Below are 19,737 nucleotides of genomic sequence, written 5' to 3'. Positions count from 1 at the left end.
CACAGTCCGTTTTAATTAAAGTGCTTGCGAGCAGGGTTTCCGTTAGCCGGTAATTACCGGTTTTTGCCTGGTAAAATTTATAAAAACCGATAAATTAAAAACTTGCCAGTCAAAATGTCCAGTAATAATGCTCATACAAAATGTAGCTATAATGAAGGCTATCCTTAAACAGGACATTTGTGTTTTGACAGCAAAATGTGCTTACTTATGAGTTCAGCGAGCTGCATCCTGACTGGGCTACACTGGCTAAAATTGCCTGTGTGCTGCCTGTGTCAAGCGTGCCAGCAGAGAGGGGCTTCTCTCTGCAGAATCGAATTAAAACAGCGTTGCAAAGTCATCTGGATGAAGAGTGAGAGACACAGATTATGCGCATTGCAAGCTACAAAGACACATTGGACACGTTTAATTTCAAGTTGGCAGCAGAGGACTTTGCTGCAATGAAAACAAGGAGAAAATAAAATGTTACCTGGTAGCCTCTGGGCTACATTTGATGCCATGTAGGCCTGACCTTTTTTTTTTTAAAACAGGCTACAGATGTTACAGGTTACAGATGTTTCGTAATAGCCTACATTTTAGCGGCTAATGTTGAGGTTTTGCTCAATTGTTACTGTTCATTAAATAGTCAAACTGATTTGAGGTCATAGTCATTCTTTCGCCAACCTATTATATTTACGTTTGTAACACAGGCTGTTATTTAAACATAACCGGTAAGTTTCAAATTTGTCCGGTAAAATAAATTCTTTCCAAACACCAGACCGGCAAGAAAAAAATCCTAGCGGAAACCCTGCTTGTGACATCTCACATGTGGCTTTGACTTATAACTGAACATTTAGCCCACTTCGTAGAAAATACCGAGATATATATCATGTATCGTGATTCAGCCTAATATTGCCCAGCCCTACTGTCAGTACTGATGCGATATGTAATATATATATATATATATATATATATATACACACACACACACACACACACACACACACACACACATACACAGTGTTCTTTACTAGGAGAGTTTGTACACTGTTTACTCCGAGGTCAAATGGCAACATTGCTGTATTAAAACAGCCGGTACGCATCAAACTGTCAGAAAATTTGGAAAATCATGTTACCTAGCAGTTCTCCTGTGTACACTCGCACTACAGCGCCCCCGCTGGCTCCTGCCTGCACTGCACATGTGGTCTGCAGCATCACCGGCTGCGAGTTACAGCAAACGGCACGGGAGAGGACCCCCGAAGTGACCGATGGCCCACAGCTATGACCAAACGCTCCGTAGCTGATGACATACACATCTTCCCCTGCACACATACAGCAACAAACGCAATATTTAAACAAGCAAGCTGGGTGAAAAAAAACTTTTCTTTCAATTGCAACAACCTTTTGCGGAGGTTACATTTTCAAGGTTTTCTATAAACAAAGGAGCATTTTACTTGTTTTGGGTGATATCTGATGAAAAACTGTAGGTATTAATACGCAGATGCATTTAGACAAACTACAGACACTTGTTGAACTTCTGCCAAATGGCAAACTGACATTTGCCTTTGTGTTTTTGCCCAAATATTTCAATTAGACTTGTTTAATAGGAGCTACAGCTCTTAGTCTGTAACGCTCTTAATGGTTTATCAGATTGAGCTCACCTTGTTTGAAAGCGCATCCTGAAGTCGGCACCGCAATACCAGGGAGCTGCTCTTTCAGCAGCACCACTGCTATATCGTAGGGTGAGGACGTCTTGGTAGAATACAGCACTTCGCCCATCACCACCAGAAACCTGAGAAGACAGACCAACAGTCAAACACCACTTCTAATCTGAAGCTTGTTTGCACGTGCATGAGACAGATGTCATATGTTAGAAATCAATGGGGTAAACTTGTCATACACATGAAGTTTGAGTTTGTAACATACCTGTCATCAGTCTTGAACCTCACTGTCAGCCTGGATTTTCCATTCAAAACATGTCTGCAGGTCAGCATCAGTTGAGAGTCCATCAGAACTCCAGAACCCCAAGACTGGCCACTGTCGACCAGGGCGACCATTGGATAATTTTGCATAGATGTACACTGGCCTTTATTTGATACACCTTCTGAATCCATGTGCAATGGGGCGCAGAGTTCCTTGAGTGGGTGACGGAGATTCACAACCATTGCTATGTTCCTCAGAATTAAGTGAAAGGAGCACACTAGAGTCAGCCCTATCCATTCGCCTGATTTCCAGCACAACGGGGACACGATTAAGCCTACGAGGTGGGCATGGTCTCCTCGCTTAACGTACAGACCTCCACCCTCTGTGCCGGGCAAACAGCGTGCGTCTGTGAGAATGACCGCGTGCTCTTCTCCGGCCAAGTTGCTTATTATTCCTTTACTAACCGTGCTCATGAAAAGGTCGGGACAGAGCGAACCAAAAGGGGAGCCGCATGCAAAAACCACACACCCCTTTTCCAAACCTGAGCTGGGAATCCAAGGTGTGGTTCTGCCGTTTTCAGATTTCGCCAACCCCGGAACCCTCAGTACAGCAAACCAACTTAAGAAAACAGCGTCTTTATTCAGCACGGAGTCATCCTCGCCACAGCAGAGGCTCCACTTATCCGTCTCCTTAAACACTATCCGCAACGCCGACTGAAACTCCCGACAGTTAACCAGCATGACCAACTCTGCTTTAAAATTCGATATTTTGCGCTTGGCCTCAACAGCAACGGAGAGCGGATTCGTTACAAGACGTCGCACTGAACACTCTATATAAACTTGGAGCTTGTTACTAATGCTATGTGGTGACAAGAACTGGCGGTCTGAGGAAATGGAGTTATTACAAACGAGAAAGCGAGAAAACACAAGACCGCTGCAAAGCACTATCCCTGCACGGTCATTGACAATTGCACCGCTGCAACTCAGCCTGTCTGTGTGATGACTAGCCGTTTCCCCGTATTTGGATCCTTTACTTCCATCCACGTGTTTTTGCACACTTTCAAAAACCGTGACCACGCAACACGCTTCAGCTGTGGACTGCATGTTAACAAGCTAACCAGATGAAGAATTATGGCGCTATAGTTGTAGCAAATCAACGAATTCACAGAGTTCAGCGTGTGAACATTATAGCTAGCAAACACTTTAACTGAAACGACGCACGCTTTTAGGGATTTTAGTAGCTATGTCAAGGTTAGCTAGCTATAGCTAGATAACTGATTTTACGACAGAGGATCAAAGTTTGACGACAACAAATCATTAAACAACAGAAAATATCTAGCCAAACAAATGAGACGTTTAAATAGATTAAAATCCAGCTTTTTCCGATTTAAACGTGTTTCAAAGGTACCATCTTCGTACGCTGTGTAGTTATTTTTTCCACTAAAACAGAACGCCCTCCCCACTACATGTCACGCCATGCAATTGGCATTGTGGTGGCAAGAGGGGCGATACTGCAGGTTCTTATGTCTTTATGATTGGCTACTGACAATGTATTTGCGGGACCATGTCAGCACGATGGTATTTCATTGGATATGATTTCGGTAGTTTAAGGTAATTGGACACTGATCCGGTCAGCTGATTGTCAAGTTCGATACAATGCAGGTCCAATGAGGAGTACAGACGTAAGAAGCAAGCGCTCGAAGGTCGACGTTGAGCAATACGGACATAGGGGTTAGTGTTTTTGTGCCTAAAACTTTTGGCTTAGAAGGCTGAATGGACTTTAAAAAATGGGCATAAAAACCAGAGGCGTGTCTACGGGTGGGCTGGAGTGGGCATTGCCCACCCAAAAGGCTCGTTTGCCCACCCTATGAAAAATCGGTTAAATTAAAAGTTTAGCTTAATTTATATAGTCTATGGCTTATCTTCGCTTTTATATTTCTCCAATGAATCATTGGTTATTTCAGATTTGTGACATAATGGAAGAAGAGTGGTCGAGAACTTTCAACAGTCATCAGCGCTTTCATTCAAAGTGGAAAATGCTACCGGCCGGTTCTTGTGCGAGTCACCAACGTTTTGCATACTTTTGCCCGAAAGAAAACTTTTGAATTGTTCATAAAACTTTTGTTTTGTTATCTTTTTTTTCCTCATTCGTAGTGTTGACTAGTGTTTAGTGTCATTTCTTAGGTTATAGCCTATAGCTACAGCTAACGCTTTCTTGACCAGTGTTAACGTTAACCAGTGTTAAGTCGCTATAGTTCCTTGCTGGTTTGTTTTAAAGTAACTTAGCAAGCTTTCTTGGGCACTTACGCTTCTTGAGTTTTAAGAATGCATAGATAGATGGCTTATTCAAAAATGGTCTACCAAGACCACAGACCATTGATGTTTCTGCCGATCTAGCCCTGCTTCAGTGTCGGCGGCACTCGACATGAAATACACGACCTGCCACCCCTGAATGCTTCCACTGTCAAGACTGGGACTTGAATAATGATAAACCTTCCCAGCCAATTTTGGCAAGTTACCCTAAACGTATGTTTGGTCGGAAGACAAGATGCTTTAGTGCGAGCTGGTACCAGTCTCGACCGTGGCTGGAGTATTCAGCACAGCGTGATGCAGTTTTCTGTTTTCCGTGTCGTAGGTTTGGTGCCGGTGATAAGGAGGATAATAGTCACCAAGCGTGGCTTCACAAATAGGAAACGTGCCCTTGACCGAGACAGTGGCTTCCAAAAACATGCCGCCAGTGACATGTGCGGGCTATGTCTGCTTGGCAAGAATATCAGCACAGACATGGCTACTGGTGAAAGTGTCGCACATCTGCTAGGGCAAAGTCAGGTCGAAAAATGCAAATATTACGTTAAAAGCATTGGCGAGTTTCTCGCGGTAAACGAACTTGCTTTCCGTGGGCATAACAGTCAGGGAGAGGGAGAAGGTTTTTTTTGTGTTATATATCTTTGCCTTAGGAGCCTATAGACTACACCAGCTGAGAATTTGTTTTATTTCAGATTTCTTTTTTTCAGTGTTCCAAAAGAAAACACAAGGCTATCTTACATCTGATATTCTTGTCTTACTAGGCTTGAAAATGACAGCCTGTAATTCTGCATTAAGTTTGCTAGCACTACACTCTGATCCTTCATTTCTGTAAATTTTGTGTCTATCAAACTACAACTAATAACTGCAATTACAGTATAAATGGAAATAATCAGCAATTGTATTTTTTGTGATGTGGGAATAGCACAACTGTAGCTGCATTTACTGTTGTATATGTGGGCCCACAGCTTTTATCTTTTTTGAATTTTTGAATGAAAAGTAACCTGCATTGTACAGGCAGAAAGAGAGGTTTTTGAGTTGTGGCTCTTTTCATATTGGATATAGTTGCCCACCCCACATATCCAAATGCCCACCCCAGGATGACATGCTAGTAACGCCACTGCCACTGAGGTACGGGGAGCAAACTCTCTCTCCACCTTTAAGTCTAGGCTAAAAACCTGCCTTTATATCAAAATTTTTAGTTGAGGCACACGAAATGGTGCTGGCACCAAGACTTTGGTGTCACTATTGATCCTGACCTCTCTTTTGAAACACATATAAAAAAACACTTCCAGGACTGCTTGTTTTTATTTGAGGAATATAGCCAAAATCAGGAAAATTCTGTCAGTACACAATGCTGAAAAGTTAATTTACTTGCATCCAGATTGGGACTATTGCATTGCTCTCTTGTTGGGATGTACATATGCCCCCCTAAAGCCCCTTCAGTTAGTTCCAAATGCAGCTGCTCATATTCTAACTAGAACAAAATGCATTGACCACATTACCCCAGTACTAGCCTCTCTCCATTGACTACCTATGAAATAACACATTGATTTCAAAATACTACGGCTTGGTGTTGGCATGGATCATAGAGTCTCTGGCAGACTGTGGTCATTGCTGTAACTACATCATGGCCTGGTGTTCAGCTGATCCGGCTGTGGTCTGGTGTTGACTGCCTTAGGGTGGCCCTCATCATCATGCTGGCCCCTTGCCTCTCCTACCCTAAGTATGCTGCCATAGTGCTTAACTGCCAAGATTTTTCCTTATTGCACACGGGCATCTCTTTCCCCCCTCTGTTCCTCCCTTGCCTTTATGTTTTTCATCCTGCCACTCTTTAACACCCACTAATCACCGTTTTCATTTTGTTTCCTGTCCCTGCTCCGGGTTCCTGCCTGGAGCTGTTGCTCAAGCACCACATCCCAACTTCCAGTTCAGCTACCTTGCTGTCCTATCTGGCAAGCCAACTGTGTGCCAAGAACCGGACATTCCAGGACTACATTTTATGATTTTCTGTTGTGTAATTACTATTGTCTGTATACACTCAGTGACCACTTTATTAGGTATACCTGTACACCTGCTTGTTGATGAAAATATCTACTCAGCCAATCATCTGGCTGCATCTCAATGCATAAAATCACAAAGACATAGTCAAGAGGTTCAGTTTCTGTTCAGACCAAACATCAGAATGGGTAGGAAATCTGATTTAAGTGACTTTGACCGTGGGATGATTGTTGGTGCCAGACAGGGTGGTTTGAGTATCTCAGAAACTGCTAATCTCCTGGGATTTTCACGGACAACAGTCTCTAGAGTGTACAGAGAATGGTGTGAAAAGCAAACATCCAGTGAGTGGAAGTTCTGTGGGCAAAAACATCTTGTTAATGACAGAGATCAGAGCAGAATGGCCAGACTGGTCCAAGCTGACAGGAAGGCGACAGTAACCCAAATAATCACACGTTACAACAGTGCTATGCAGAAAAGCATTTCTGAACATACAACATATTGAACATTGAGGTGGATGGGCTACAGCAGCAGAAGACCCCTCCACCATTCCTGTCAGCTAAGAATAGGAAACTGAGGCTACAGTGAGCACAGGCTCACCAAAACTGGATGGAAGACGATTGGAAAAACATCGCCTGGTCTGACGAATCTCAATTTCTGCTGTGACATACAGATGGTAGGGTCAGAATTTGGAGTAAACAACATGAATCCATGGATCCATCCTGCCTTGTGTCAACGGGTCAGGCTGGAGGTGGTGGTGTAATGGTGTGGGGAATTTTCTTGGCACATATTAGGCACCTTAATACCAATTGAGCATCGTTTAAATCCCACAGCCTACCTGAGTATTGTTGCTGACCTTGTACATCCCTTTATGACCACGGTCATTACCCACTACTCATCTTCAAAATCCAGCAGGACATTGCACCATGCCACAAAGCACACATCATCTTTAACTGGTTCCACGAGCATGACAATGAGTTCAGTGTACTCCAATGGCGTCCACAGTCACCAGATCTCAATCCAATAGAACACCTTTGGGATGTGGTGGAATGGGACGTTCACAGCGTGAATGTGCAGCCAACAAATCTGCAGCAACTGCGTGATGCTATCATGTTAGCATGGAGCAGAATCTCTAAGGAATGTTTCCAGCACCTTGTTGAATCCATGCCAAGAAGAATTCAAGCTGTTCTGGGGGAAAAAGGGGGTCCTACCCAGTATTAGAGAGGTGTACCTAATAAAGTGGTCACTGAGTGCATCTTTTGACTCTATGTATGAGATTAAGGCTGCATCATCACAAAATCCAGACCATGGACAATCCAGGGATGGACAAAATGGGACGCATGCACATTTAGTATTACCACAACAGCTTTAATTCAAAATTGTAAAAAAAAAAAAAAAAAAAAAAACATACATTCATACAATTTTGCATTACCGTGCTCAAATTAAAAGTGCTTCCTTTTTTTCTTAAATGCTATTAAAAAATGAAAAGTGCAACTTCAGTAAAAGTTGGTCGAGTAGCAAGATGCTGTGTTACAACTTTGTCCAAGTCATCATCATAGAATCAGACCAATACATTGAAAATTCTGTCCATGTTGCGGTTTTTTGGACTCGTCAACGTTCTGTGAAAACATCTGTTTCGACAGCTTGTGCGCTAAACATTTCCTAATGTGGCAGACAATGTCGTGAGTGGATATCTGGCCTGTGTATTTGAGACGCTAAGTTTGGAAAGTGCAGTTCTGTCCTGTGATGTATTGCACAGGTCAGCTGGTGCTATCCTGAAAGACAGGTCATGTTCTGACTTTATGATTGCACACGCGGTCTTGGATGGATGAAGCAGCAGCAGCTATGAGTACAGCGGCCACAGCTCCGCAGCAACGTTTACGTATAACGAAGAGCCCGAACAGCTGCTTTGTGTGAGGGATCTGTATCATGCCGATACAATGCCAAAAGTATTGAGTATAAATCTAAAGAGGTTGTATTGAAATTATACAATGCCTTAGTCAGACCGCACCTGGAATACTGTGTGCAGTTACATTACATTTACATTTCTGGGCCCAGTACATTTACATACAGTTCTGGGCACCGCACTATAAAAAAGATATCGAAGCTCTAGAAAAGGTTCAAAGAAGGGCGAAGAAATTAGTTCCTGGCATGAAATATAAAAGCTACGAGGAAAGACTCAAGTTACTTACTCTATTTAGACTAAGCGAGAGGAGGCTTAGGGGTGATTTAATTGAGGTATTTAAATTTATAAAAGGAATCAATAAGGTCAACTATAATAGACTCTCTAGGGTGAGTTCAGTCTGTAAAACAAGAGGACATAAATGGAAACTAGTTAAGAGTAAGTTCTGCACTGATATAAGGAAATATTATTTTACACAAAGAGTTATCAATACATGGTTGCCAGGTCATGTAGTTGAGGCAGAGACCCTTGCTGTGTTCAAGTCTAGACTTGATGCAGTTTTGGATACTCTTTAATTAAGAAATGGCGAGCTTAGTTGGCCGAATGGCCTGTTCTAGTCATCATATGTTCTTATGTTCTAATGCCTTTTGCCGCTTGTATTTTTTTCGAACACATGACGCAAAGCCACTTGATCATATTTTGCTGAACTGATGTTGATTAGACATTTCTTCAGAAGCTGAGAAGTTTGGGAATGCTTCTCACATCAGAGTAGTCATGGAAACAGCCTCAGTGCTGACCCTTTTTCATGCTCATTTGAATATGAATTTTGACCCTGATCAGAAGTCACACTCTGTGTGTGAGCTGAGCTCTGTGAAATATTCCCATTTTTTAAATGTATACATTATAGTGGTGAAATGCCATTGTCTGAAAAGGGATGAGGCAGGTAGACCATAGCCAATGAAATTGGAAGAATGGAAATTTGATGAATGGTTGCTGCTCAAGGAATAATACCAATGTGTGTATGTGCGCGTATTCTAAATAATGCTAAATAATAGCTATGAGCCACTGTGTTGAATTCATAATTTGGAGATTGTTTTCAACAAAATAAAATGACCAATTTCAGTTTTTTTCCCCAGGTGAGCAGTCCTTGTTCTTTAATATTTGCACTTACCTTTCATAATTATTTAAAACACTTTAAATTTGCTCGTCTGCCTGCCTGGTACCTGTTGAATTGAAAGGCCCAAGCAACTGACGTTTAAATGCTGAACACATGTAACACTACATGCACTGAAATACCACAGAATACAAAATACTGCAGACATTCATCAGGCCAAATGCACATCATAACCACAGTCAGTAAAAGAGACAGAGCTGGCAATGCAAACAGCACCAAGCTAAAAGTTTATAATATCCTTTTTATTAAGGAATTTTATTCATCTTGCTGTAACAGTGTCCACTGGTATTAACATTACCTTAAAGATACACTGCTTTAGTTACAAGTGTTTTTTAGAAACATTAAATCAAATGAAGTCAGGTTTCAAATCTTGTTTGCTACACAGTGTAAAGAAGGAGTCACTGGCTAGTTTCCGTCTGAATCTGAAGTGTGCTTCAGAAAGCCAACTGTCTGATAAACCGTAAAGTATGCATTCAAAGGGGTAAAATCTGTCACTACACAATGTCATCTCAGCATTAAATGCATTCTGCAGGTTTTCCATTAAGGTGCTTATTAACCATAAATCATTAAAAAAAGGAACAAATAAATTAACAACCAAAAAGGCTGCTATTGCAGTTTGCTTTAAGAATTTGTCATTACCAATTACATCCAAGTAATAAAAAAGATAGTGACAAGTATACACTTTTAAAACAACGAACAATCTTCAGTAGCAGAAAACACATACCAACAGTGTTTCTCACTAATGTAGCAATTTTCTCAGGTAAGCACAGCTGTGCAGTGAATTTAATCTCAGAATGAACTGATGAATAGGCCTAAAACTTTTGACAATATAAATGATGCCTTTTGGGCAAAAGACTTTTGATTAACCTTGATAAGAAACTATGTTCTTGTATCAGTCATGGCCTTTCAGTTGAGCTGAAAATGTAAGGCATGGGCACACTGGCTTCATGCAACAAGGAAGCAAAAAAGGAGAACAAAACAAAAAAAAAAATTAGGTACTGAATGAGTTACGAGTTAGATGCAGGCATTATCATGGGTCCCTCTGGTAGAATTTCATATATGTTACAGGTATCAAAGATGCATCCTAAATGTCTTCAGTTCATGTTGGCAATGCATATAACACCACCTCCTTCTCCACATAAGGTGCTATGTTATTCCCTCAGGCCACCGTGCAAATCGCTTAACACAGGCGGTTTGGACTTGTTGCATTTTCCTCTGAGATCTATGGTTTAATAAATATGTGTGCCATCTTGAACATAGAAAATGTTGGCAAATGGGTAAAAGGCTGGTGAAGGCAAAAGGTAGAAGGCAAGACAGGGCTAGGCAACCATGGCTCCAGAGGCTCCCAGGAGTTAATGCATTTTGATCCATTGCTGTCTGTAATTACATTATTTGAGGTCCTACTAAATGACTGCACATGGCCATGTGCTCGAGCTCCCATTCAGATCGAATCACCTGCTTTTAGCATTACATCACCCAAATTAAGCCACTGAAGAGCCTGAATGGAGCTAAAAGCCAGAAAGACTTGCAGCACTCCATAACCCATCCTGATTAAGCATCCTGCACTATGATTCTCACAGTGAGTTATACTTGAGGATTCCAATTTTTTTGTATTCTCGACTCTCGGTTTCACATGAGTGTTCAAAGTTTGGTCTTAACACCTGAAAAATGTATATATATATATATATATATATATATATATATATATATATATATATATATATATATACACACATTATACATTTACATTTATATATATATATATATATATATATATATATATATATATATATGTATGTATATATATATATATATATATATATATATATATATATATATATATATATATATTTGGAGAGAGGGTTCCAATTTTAAATTAAAGTTTTGTAACAGTAAGCTGGTGTAACAAAAGTAAATTTGCTACACAGTTTTCTTATGGAAATAAAGAACAATTTTTTTAAATATATTAAAATATGTATAAGAACAACCTGACTTGTCAGTGCTTTCCTACCTTCCACTGAATCAGCAAGAAACAGGGCTTTGGAAAGGCTGTTGCCATCTGTGTAAAATAAGGTCATAAACAAGCATGATATTTTAGCTGACCTATGTGTCTGTCTGTGCATGCAGGCACGTCCCAAGATCAGCTCACATAGCCACTCTTTAATAGCTGTTTGGAGGTCAGCTTCAAAAAAGTCACTCGCGTTCTTTTCATGCCACACTGCACTCTTCAAGATGCAGCTAATTTTATGAACAATTTATCAATAAGTAAATTCTTACCACTTTGGATGTTTTTGTGCATCTTTCTTGATGACATGTAGAATTTTTTTTAAATGCTCCCATTGGAGGTAGAAAGAAAGGGTCATTATTAATATTTACATTTAGAGAAACATTCACAATTGTAACATATGTAGTACCATCAGTCTGCATAATGGTCCACAACTGATGTTTGTTTAATGTCAAAATGAACATTTGACACAAAGTCTACATCCTTTAAGGAACAGATAAACATTACTCCCCGTTACACTGGACTGCTTCTTACGCAAAGATGCAGAGTAATGACATTTTTTTTAGCCAATTATCTTTTCTGAACAATTAAAAAGGTATGTTTGTTGGCAGAACTACTAGGCCTTTCTGTATCCAACTGTCACCAGTAATACTGCCAAGAAAAAAAAAACTTGCTAATGTGAGATCAATTACTTTTCAAAAAATAAAACAAAAAAATCATGTCTAGCTTGCATTAATGACTGACAGAAATGATAAGCTTAGGAATAATCACAGGATTCCCTGCTCTGTATTTAAAATAAAGGCAAGTTTATGAAACAGGATTCCCTCAATAACTTTGCTGGACACCTTGTGGTCTACAAGCAGGTGAGATCTTTAACTGTCTTCTCACCATGGTTAATCTTACTCTTAAGCTGTAAAATTCAATCAAACACTGTGCAAAAAAATTCTACCTGGACAAGCAAACTAGACAATTCAAGTAAAAGCATGTGCACTGAACACATAACGCCAGGATTTATACACAAACCATTGAGCAAGGCCTTTCAGACATAACCAATAAGATGCTTTTTGAAACAGGGTTCAACTAGGCTCAATTTTGCTCCATAAAGAAGAGCACTTCTAAGTGTACCAATTAGGGTATTTCCAAAATAGAGTGGCACTGTGGCCAGTTTTACTAAAAGGTGCAGGTTAAAAACCAGAGATAACAAAAAACTGAGATTATTGCTTCGATCCTGGTCTATAACTTCTTATTTTTTCCAGTGAAGAGTTCAGTCCCAATCCTTTTCTTCTAGTTGCGTAGGATTCACTGATGACAACTGTGATTTCAAGGGGGAGAGACACAGTAACCGATTCTAACAAAATGGTACAGCCTGGTTGTTATTTTTCAGCGCCGTGTCAGCCATACCGGTAATCCCATGGTGTGCTCTGCACCCAGCAGCTAAAGAAAGAGCAAAGGCTGTAAGGGCTAACAATATTGGTTTCTAAAAGCCAAGCCACAGTCACACAGATACCAGGTGATTCCAGCTTCTTCACTGTAGCTCTTCTGCGCTAGATGTCCATCTCGAACTGTGCGTCCTCACCTTTAATTGAGTATAAACAAAACCATATTTTTACATGCAATCTCTGCTACCTCTCTGTAGGGAGCTTCATTTAACTCAATACAGAATGTTTAAGCAACAAGTTATTCTTGCAGCTGTATTACTTCCAGAAGGCATTTCATATTACAGAGAACCATTATGAAAACAAATTAAAACAATGACAACTTGCTTGCTGCTTCATTAGGGGTTCAGTTTAAATCATTACTTATTTTGTGTTCCAGTCACATGGCTAATGCTGCAAACTACATTAGATACCCTCATGGGAAGCAATTTCAGCCATTTCTGAGGAGTTAGACTGCCAAAGAAAAAAGCAAACCAGGAAACTTCAACCTACAGGGTCCATCTGTCCCTGGTTTCAGCCAGAGCCGCAATATCACTGGTTTACCACTAGGTGGAGCAACCTTTTTTTTCTGTAGCTGGCCAGATATTAAAACAGCCATTTTACACACAGGAACAGTCATCTATTTAAAGGCCTTGTGGTTTATGTTTAGCAGCACTGCTCAAAAACAGATTATTTCCACTCTGGAGGTTTGGTAGCCATACTGAGGGAGTCTGAGCACCCTTTTGTGGCCCATATTGTCACAGCAAATACAGTTTATTCAGCTTTGATATATGCATCATTGGTGATGATACACTAACTTCAACAGCTTTCAGACTTCGGTTGTAGCGCCTGACCAACAGAGTGTCATCTGAATTAAGTATTATAGTGACCATCCAAGCTTATGACTGATTCCTGTGCATTAATCTTTACATTCAGTTAGTGTAAAGCATTTACCCTCATAACAACTAATAATGGCAGATGTCACCTTTGTACTGAGCATTTTTCAATGTGTGCCCAGGTCACAGGCATATGGGTACAATTTAGCAGAAGGATCAAATTGGGTGGGTTACACGGTTCAGATCATTATAAATACAGTGTCACAGGTATTTAAGCACTGATTATAATGTGCATTGGTGTGTTGTAAACACACCTACTAAAGAGAAATCAGGAGAACTGGATACAGGCCAAAAGTTCCTTAATTTCAAAACTAAAAGTATCTTGGCTAATATTTGTATACTACATGTATAAAATATGCATAAATGTTCATTTAAAGTTCTAGGTCAATGTGGATTCAATTGTTCTGATTTATTGATCACTTGAGGTTTTATTTATTTGAAAATGATATCATTACCATCTCATGAAGTACAGCTACAGTGCTGTTGACCTTAGACAGACCGTCCAAAGAGCTTGCGTAGATACTAACCTTGATATCCTGCATTCTGCAGCCTAGACCTCAGTGAGATGACCACACAGTTTAATTTGTGTAAAAAATAACTAATGTGTAGGGAGACTAAATTATTATTGGAGTATCCTGTAATTTCCTTCCCTTGGGCCCTTATTCCTTTGGAATCATTAGTAACAAGCAGTGGTTTAACAACAACAAAGGCAATTTGGGAGACTAAGCAATAAAAAAAAAGATAAAAGGATTTTCAAGGTTTTCGTTCTGACTGTAAAAATGTAAAACTGAAGTGTACATGAATATATGTCAAGTCCTGTTATTAATGCACAGGTAATGGCAAAAAAAGAAACCTTGCATTCAGGACGGCATTCTTTGCTAGGTTGGATAATTATAAAACATCACTTAAGCATGAACATCAAAGTCATTACATGCCAAGTTCTTGTTACATGCCATTCTAATCATGTTGCTAACTCACTCTGGGGAAGTGGGGGTACTGTAACCTTATCTGGCAATGTCTTAAGCGTGAAGAACAGATACAATATATTTCTTTATGAAAAACTCAAGTCGTTATAAGTCAAACGACACATGATATTATAGTTACTGAGCCCAAAGTTATTTAATTGAAGGCCAATCTTTCATCTTTGGTTTATATTGTCTCAAAACCACAACATGAAGGGGGGGGGGGGGGGTTAATGATGTTGTGAATTATTCACACAAAATGTGAGTGAAGTGCAGATGACTTGGCAAGCTTGTCCTGGAAAGACCTGTGTTTACATGCTGCTGCTCAGGTACTAGACAGAACTAGATCCACTTACCCACTCCTGGTTTGCCATCATGGTTGTTCACATTGTTGGCTCCGTTCTTCTTGTTTTCATTGACAGTGCTGTGGTTGGTAACCCCTGGGATGACAGGGAGGTGGGCTGGGGGAGTCTGAGCGATGGGGGAATTGCGCCGGTCTAGCAGGAACTTGCGATCATAGATAATCCTGGTGCCTGCAATGAAGAGGATTATTTCTGATTCCCATCACCCCACTATTGTAAGGAGGACATTAACAAGATACGTTTACTGGCAAAGAAAAGCATGAAACTCAGGAAGGAGAAAAATACTTTGTCACTGATATTTATTTTCTTCTTTGAGGAGTGGCACATTTCCATACCTGTTCATTACACAACTACTGACTACCTTAGGAATGGCCATGCTAATACAGCTGTTCATGTAACCAACCATAGCACAAACAGCCAGACAGACATGTCTATACAGTACAAAAATCTAATATATAGCCCATATGCAGTATGTTTGAAAACTAATTAACTGCAGTATTTATTTAACTGCAGTGAATATAAAATTGCTATTCCACAAGCGACTGCCTTAGCAAAACAAAGTATAACAAGCTGTATTAGACCATGAAGAAAATCGCACTAACTCAGCCATACAGCTACATTGGTCACACCAGTGAACTGAATGTGAAACTGTGGCAACTGTGAACGCTCATCCTCACCATCGCCATTACTGTGTCTTATCTGAGCTTGAAATGAATGCCATATTTTTTGACAATCCGTCAAGTCAACAAGCATTTAAAAACACAGACCACTTGAATTTGTGTGACCATATCAAAAGTACCTACAACCAGGCTTTTTCGTATAGAAAGCACAAGTTTGTCTGACGGGGAAAAAATACATTTTATACACTGGACCCAAATTTAATTGCACCACAATATACTGTTGATTAGGGATGTGCATCTCCATCACCGAGGCCGATGCGATACACATCTCGATGCATTGCCAACGATCCGATACATTAACGATACATATGAAGCAACTACTAATGCGCATACCCGCAACCAGCTATGAGGTCACCGAGGTCCGGACCGCAGTAATTTTTTTAGAGCTAAAAATAAAATTTGAAGCTAAATACAACTGAATAAAAAAAATCAGTGGTTGAGAACAACTTCTCCGAGACGAGTGCATGCTTAATTCAGTTTAGAATTGTTATTTTATATTCTATGTTCAAAACAGTAACCTGGTACAGCATCTGGAATAAAGGCAATTGTATGAAACATGTTAAATACGCGTACTCTGGCCCATGATGAAGGCTAGGCTATTTCTTTCATAATAATAGGCCAACTAACATTTCACACAACACCATTAATTAATAAATAACTTATGTAGGCAACGGTATCAATAATAGTAGGCCTATGAAACATTTCAAGCCAAATTTGGAATTGAATATAAGTGTATAATGACGTTTGCTTGTAATGGTGTTACTCTCTATTTTTCTTTTCTTTTTATAGCTAGCTAAGGTCACAAATAACCTTAGCTTAATTATCATGCTTCATATCGTAGACCTATGTATTTTGATGCTCTAGATAATGTTCTTACGAATGTAATGTTTACATGTGTATAACCCCCCCCCCACCCCCCCGGAACCGCACTATTTTTCAAACGCTGGTTACGGCCATGCTAATGCAATACGGTATGATTCACCCCTATTGCGATGCAGTGCGATTCGACACGATTTGATTCAACACAATGCAATTCAATGCGATATGATGCAATGCAAAAGAATATGATGCTATACAATTCAATATGGTACAGACAGTTTGATTTTATTTCCTTGGTTCTTCTTAAGCAGACAGCAAATCATAAATTAACTAAAAAAGTGCCATTTTTACTTCACATATTTGTTTCCCTAGTACTGCATCTCAGTAAGCATCTCATTCTCAAATTATGTCTCTTTTCTTGGTCGGGGAGAATTTGTTGAGTGTTTTCTTTCGAAAAGTTAAAAATGCTGATTTAAGAAACGATTTAAAAAACACCGTTTGGGTGGATGACGCAACAAACTAACTAAATCGCGATTATTTTCCTTCACGTGCTGAGATTGAATATGTCGCTGTCATTACCCGATCCGTGCCTGCTGCCCGATCCGTTCTGCACATGCGCACTCGGAAACAACTTATTCCGATCCTGCCTGCTATCCGTTCTGTACATGCGCGTGCTTGAGCACTCGGAATCACAACGTATTCTTGCCCGATTTGTACCGCGCATTTGTAAACATTTTACACTGTTGAAACACTTGACGGTCGGGGCCGCCAGCGAGTTTACGTAGACAACGGCAGTTCACAGCGAGTCTGTCTAAAGATATTTAATACATGTTATTGACGATCTGAAACCGCTTCGTGTCGTCTTTGCATTACCACTTAGGCTATGTTTTTTTTGTGACGTAGCCGATATCAGCCAACATAAAAGCACAGATAGGTTGTACGACTGCTCTTGTTTGTTTTATTAACATTGATTGTGAAAAAGATGTTTTACTAAAATTACGTTGTGATCAATGCAGAAATAAAAGGAATATGATGACACAAGGCCGCTGAAAGGATCGTTTTTTGTCTATGTCACATCACACACTACCATTTAGGCTACCTGCCTTTATCAGACATATTTGTTGTACAGCATACGCATACAGCTAATTTGACCACCAATACCAACCGATACCAGCTCCTGCTGAGAATTAAAGCGACGTAAACAAAATCCCGCATGCGTGGAAGGGATCGGACTGTGTCGTAAAAGAGATTGAATTCTGCGCATGCGCTGATTTTTGCGCATGTGCAAAACGGATCGGGCAAGAGGCACGGATCGGGCAGCGAAAGTTGCTCTTCCACCTCCATGATAATCTGCGACTCGCCCGGACACGCCTCCAACTCGCGCGAGACTTGGCCATTGACAACACTGGAGATGAGAGAGCGCGCTTGAGAAACAGTTTAGAGAGGAGGAATAAATCTAAATATAAAAGTACTGGTCACATTTCTAAATAATAAAGGCATAGGGCCTCTACGAATAATTATGTATAAATCGGATTTTACCGATGCAAAGATGTTAGAAACGATGCAGTCCGAGTTCATCCCAAATTGTATCCGATGCACACTTTTATAATCGGGTCAATAGCATGTGCCGGTGCCAGTGCACCGATGCGAATCGGTGAATCTTACCATCCCTACTGTTAATAACTACAGAGTGGTGGATAACTTGAGCAAGACGGGACATCGACACAAGCCATTTAGCGTTCAACTATTTCATTTATCCATTTCGTTTATAAAGAGGGGAACAAGTTCCTCAGCTTTAACTTTCATATGACAACCACCTAGATACGTTCAACAAGGGCTAAATTTAAATGTTGCCAGATTTAAAGGATCAAGAACAGTCTAAGGACAACTTAGATTTGTATGCAATCGTGAGTGAAAAGATCTCGCAAGAGACCTTTTAGATTGGTAGTAGATAACTAGTCGTTCTATCCAATTGAGTTGTAGTTATGAAAACATGTTATCTTGTTTCATCGGCATAACATAGATAGATACTACCTAGTCAGTTGTGTAGGCGCTTTCCAGGTTTCAAACCAGTAAACGTTAATCTACTGCCCAAACTAGCTTCCTATCGGCAGTATTGCAATCTGAAGGACATAAACTATTCCTTCTTTAAAGTAGTAATCATTTTGATTATTACTGCGCAAAGCTGTGGCAGTGTTTTTGTGCTGTAGCTGGCTGGCAAGCTTGTTCTCCAGCCATCACGTCATTCCTAACTGCGCTGCAGTAGGACCTATGATAGCTGCCTACGTACTAGCACAGGGGCGGTCTAACGCCTTGCTTTTGTATTCAATACTTTATTTATTGTGTTTTATGAAGGCAAACAATAAAGGTAAGAATAATAAGAAATAAGAGCCAAACTACTGGTGGTTATGATTACCTCCTGGAGTGGTGGAGAACAGAGTACCTCCAGGAGTCGTGCAGTAATCGTGAGGTAGCTGCGTTGTGTCGTTGATTAGCACCGTTCTGGTCGGTATGGCCCGGCTTTCACTGTGTTGGCGACCGGTCGACATTTCTCTTGATTCGGCTGTTGATCTGATTAAATATACGACGGTTATCCCGAGGGAAGATGGAAAGCGGGCCTTCTCCTTCTTCCTGATTTCTCTCCCCAATTCTCTCGTCTCACTCCGCTTGTCCTCCCAACCGTCCGCACGGTCCCCTCCCTCCACCAGGGCAGGAAGCACAACACCACTGCGGAAATGACGTCTTCTGCCAGCGTTCTTTTTCTTCTTCTTGAACGATTTGTATTGCTGCCGCCAAATGAAACGGAGGATGCGATGCATGTGGTCACAATCACGAAGTGATACGCCAATATCAACCAATGTGGTCAACACGAAAATCGAAGCCTTTCCGAATCAAATCAAAGTAGAACACCTACCTTGTATGTAGCCCTGTATCAGCCAACTAGCTAGTTATTTAGTTACCTGACGGCTCTAACGAGTCTCACAACACTCAAGTCTCGAGTGAAACCATAGGCAATCTTACAGTTGCAGATTCATTCTCATGGCCTCTAGTGAAAAAATGCTCTCACTGGCTGGAAATTTCGCCATTAGTCTGTCTTTAAAGCAGAAAAGGGAAACAACATCACAGTACAGTGCAAGTTATGCCTTACAGCTGTGAAAATGCCGTCATCATCCAAGGATTCGACATATAATATTAAGAAACAAATATAAGTAAGACCAACCCCTGATGTTAACCACGGAAATCCAGTTAGCTTAAGTTAATGTTAACGTTTGATAGTAAAGTGCTTGAAAGCTAAATTAGCTAGGTACCTACTTGCACATT

General features: G+C 40.4%; 2 protein-coding genes across 4 annotated transcripts in view; both read right to left on the bottom strand.

The window, feature by feature from the left end:
- The window catches only part of tysnd1 (trypsin like peroxisomal matrix peptidase 1), a 28,647-nt gene extending 25,418 nt beyond the window's left edge, over window positions 1–3,229 (bottom strand). For 2 of the 3 annotated variants that reach the window (XM_036546271.1, XM_036546272.1), the window contains exons 1-3: window positions 1,903–3,229; window positions 1,638–1,768; window positions 1,113–1,298 (exon numbers count right to left, since the gene is read on the bottom strand). In XM_036546271.1, the coding sequence (XP_036402164.1) occupies window positions 1,113–1,298; window positions 1,638–1,768; window positions 1,903–3,002 (1,417 nt within the window). In that variant the 5' untranslated portion in view covers window positions 3,003–3,229. The remainder of the gene's footprint in view (window positions 1–1,112; window positions 1,299–1,637; window positions 1,769–1,902) is intronic. The other variant, XM_036546273.1, reaches the window with a different exon arrangement.
- A 7,915-nt stretch (window positions 3,230–11,144) lies between these two features.
- On the bottom strand, window positions 11,145–19,150 carry eif4ebp2 (eukaryotic translation initiation factor 4E binding protein 2). The gene is made up of 3 exons (XM_036546594.1): window positions 18,833–19,150; window positions 14,912–15,088; window positions 11,145–12,858 (listed from the first exon to the last, which is right to left on the bottom strand). The coding sequence occupies exons 1-3, from the start codon at window positions 18,963–18,965 to the stop codon at window positions 12,827–12,829; spliced, it is 342 nt and encodes a 113-aa protein (XP_036402487.1). The 5' UTR covers window positions 18,966–19,150; the 3' UTR covers window positions 11,145–12,826.
- Window positions 19,151–19,737: the final 587 nt, after the last annotated feature.

The sequence above is a fragment of the Megalops cyprinoides genome, chromosome 15, assembly GCF_013368585.1.
Source record: "Megalops cyprinoides isolate fMegCyp1 chromosome 15, fMegCyp1.pri, whole genome shotgun sequence".
Classification (NCBI taxonomy): domain Eukaryota; kingdom Metazoa; phylum Chordata; class Actinopteri; order Elopiformes; family Megalopidae; genus Megalops; species Megalops cyprinoides.
Note: the sequence above shows the minus strand (reverse complement) of the source record. Positions and strands in the feature narration are given on the sequence as shown.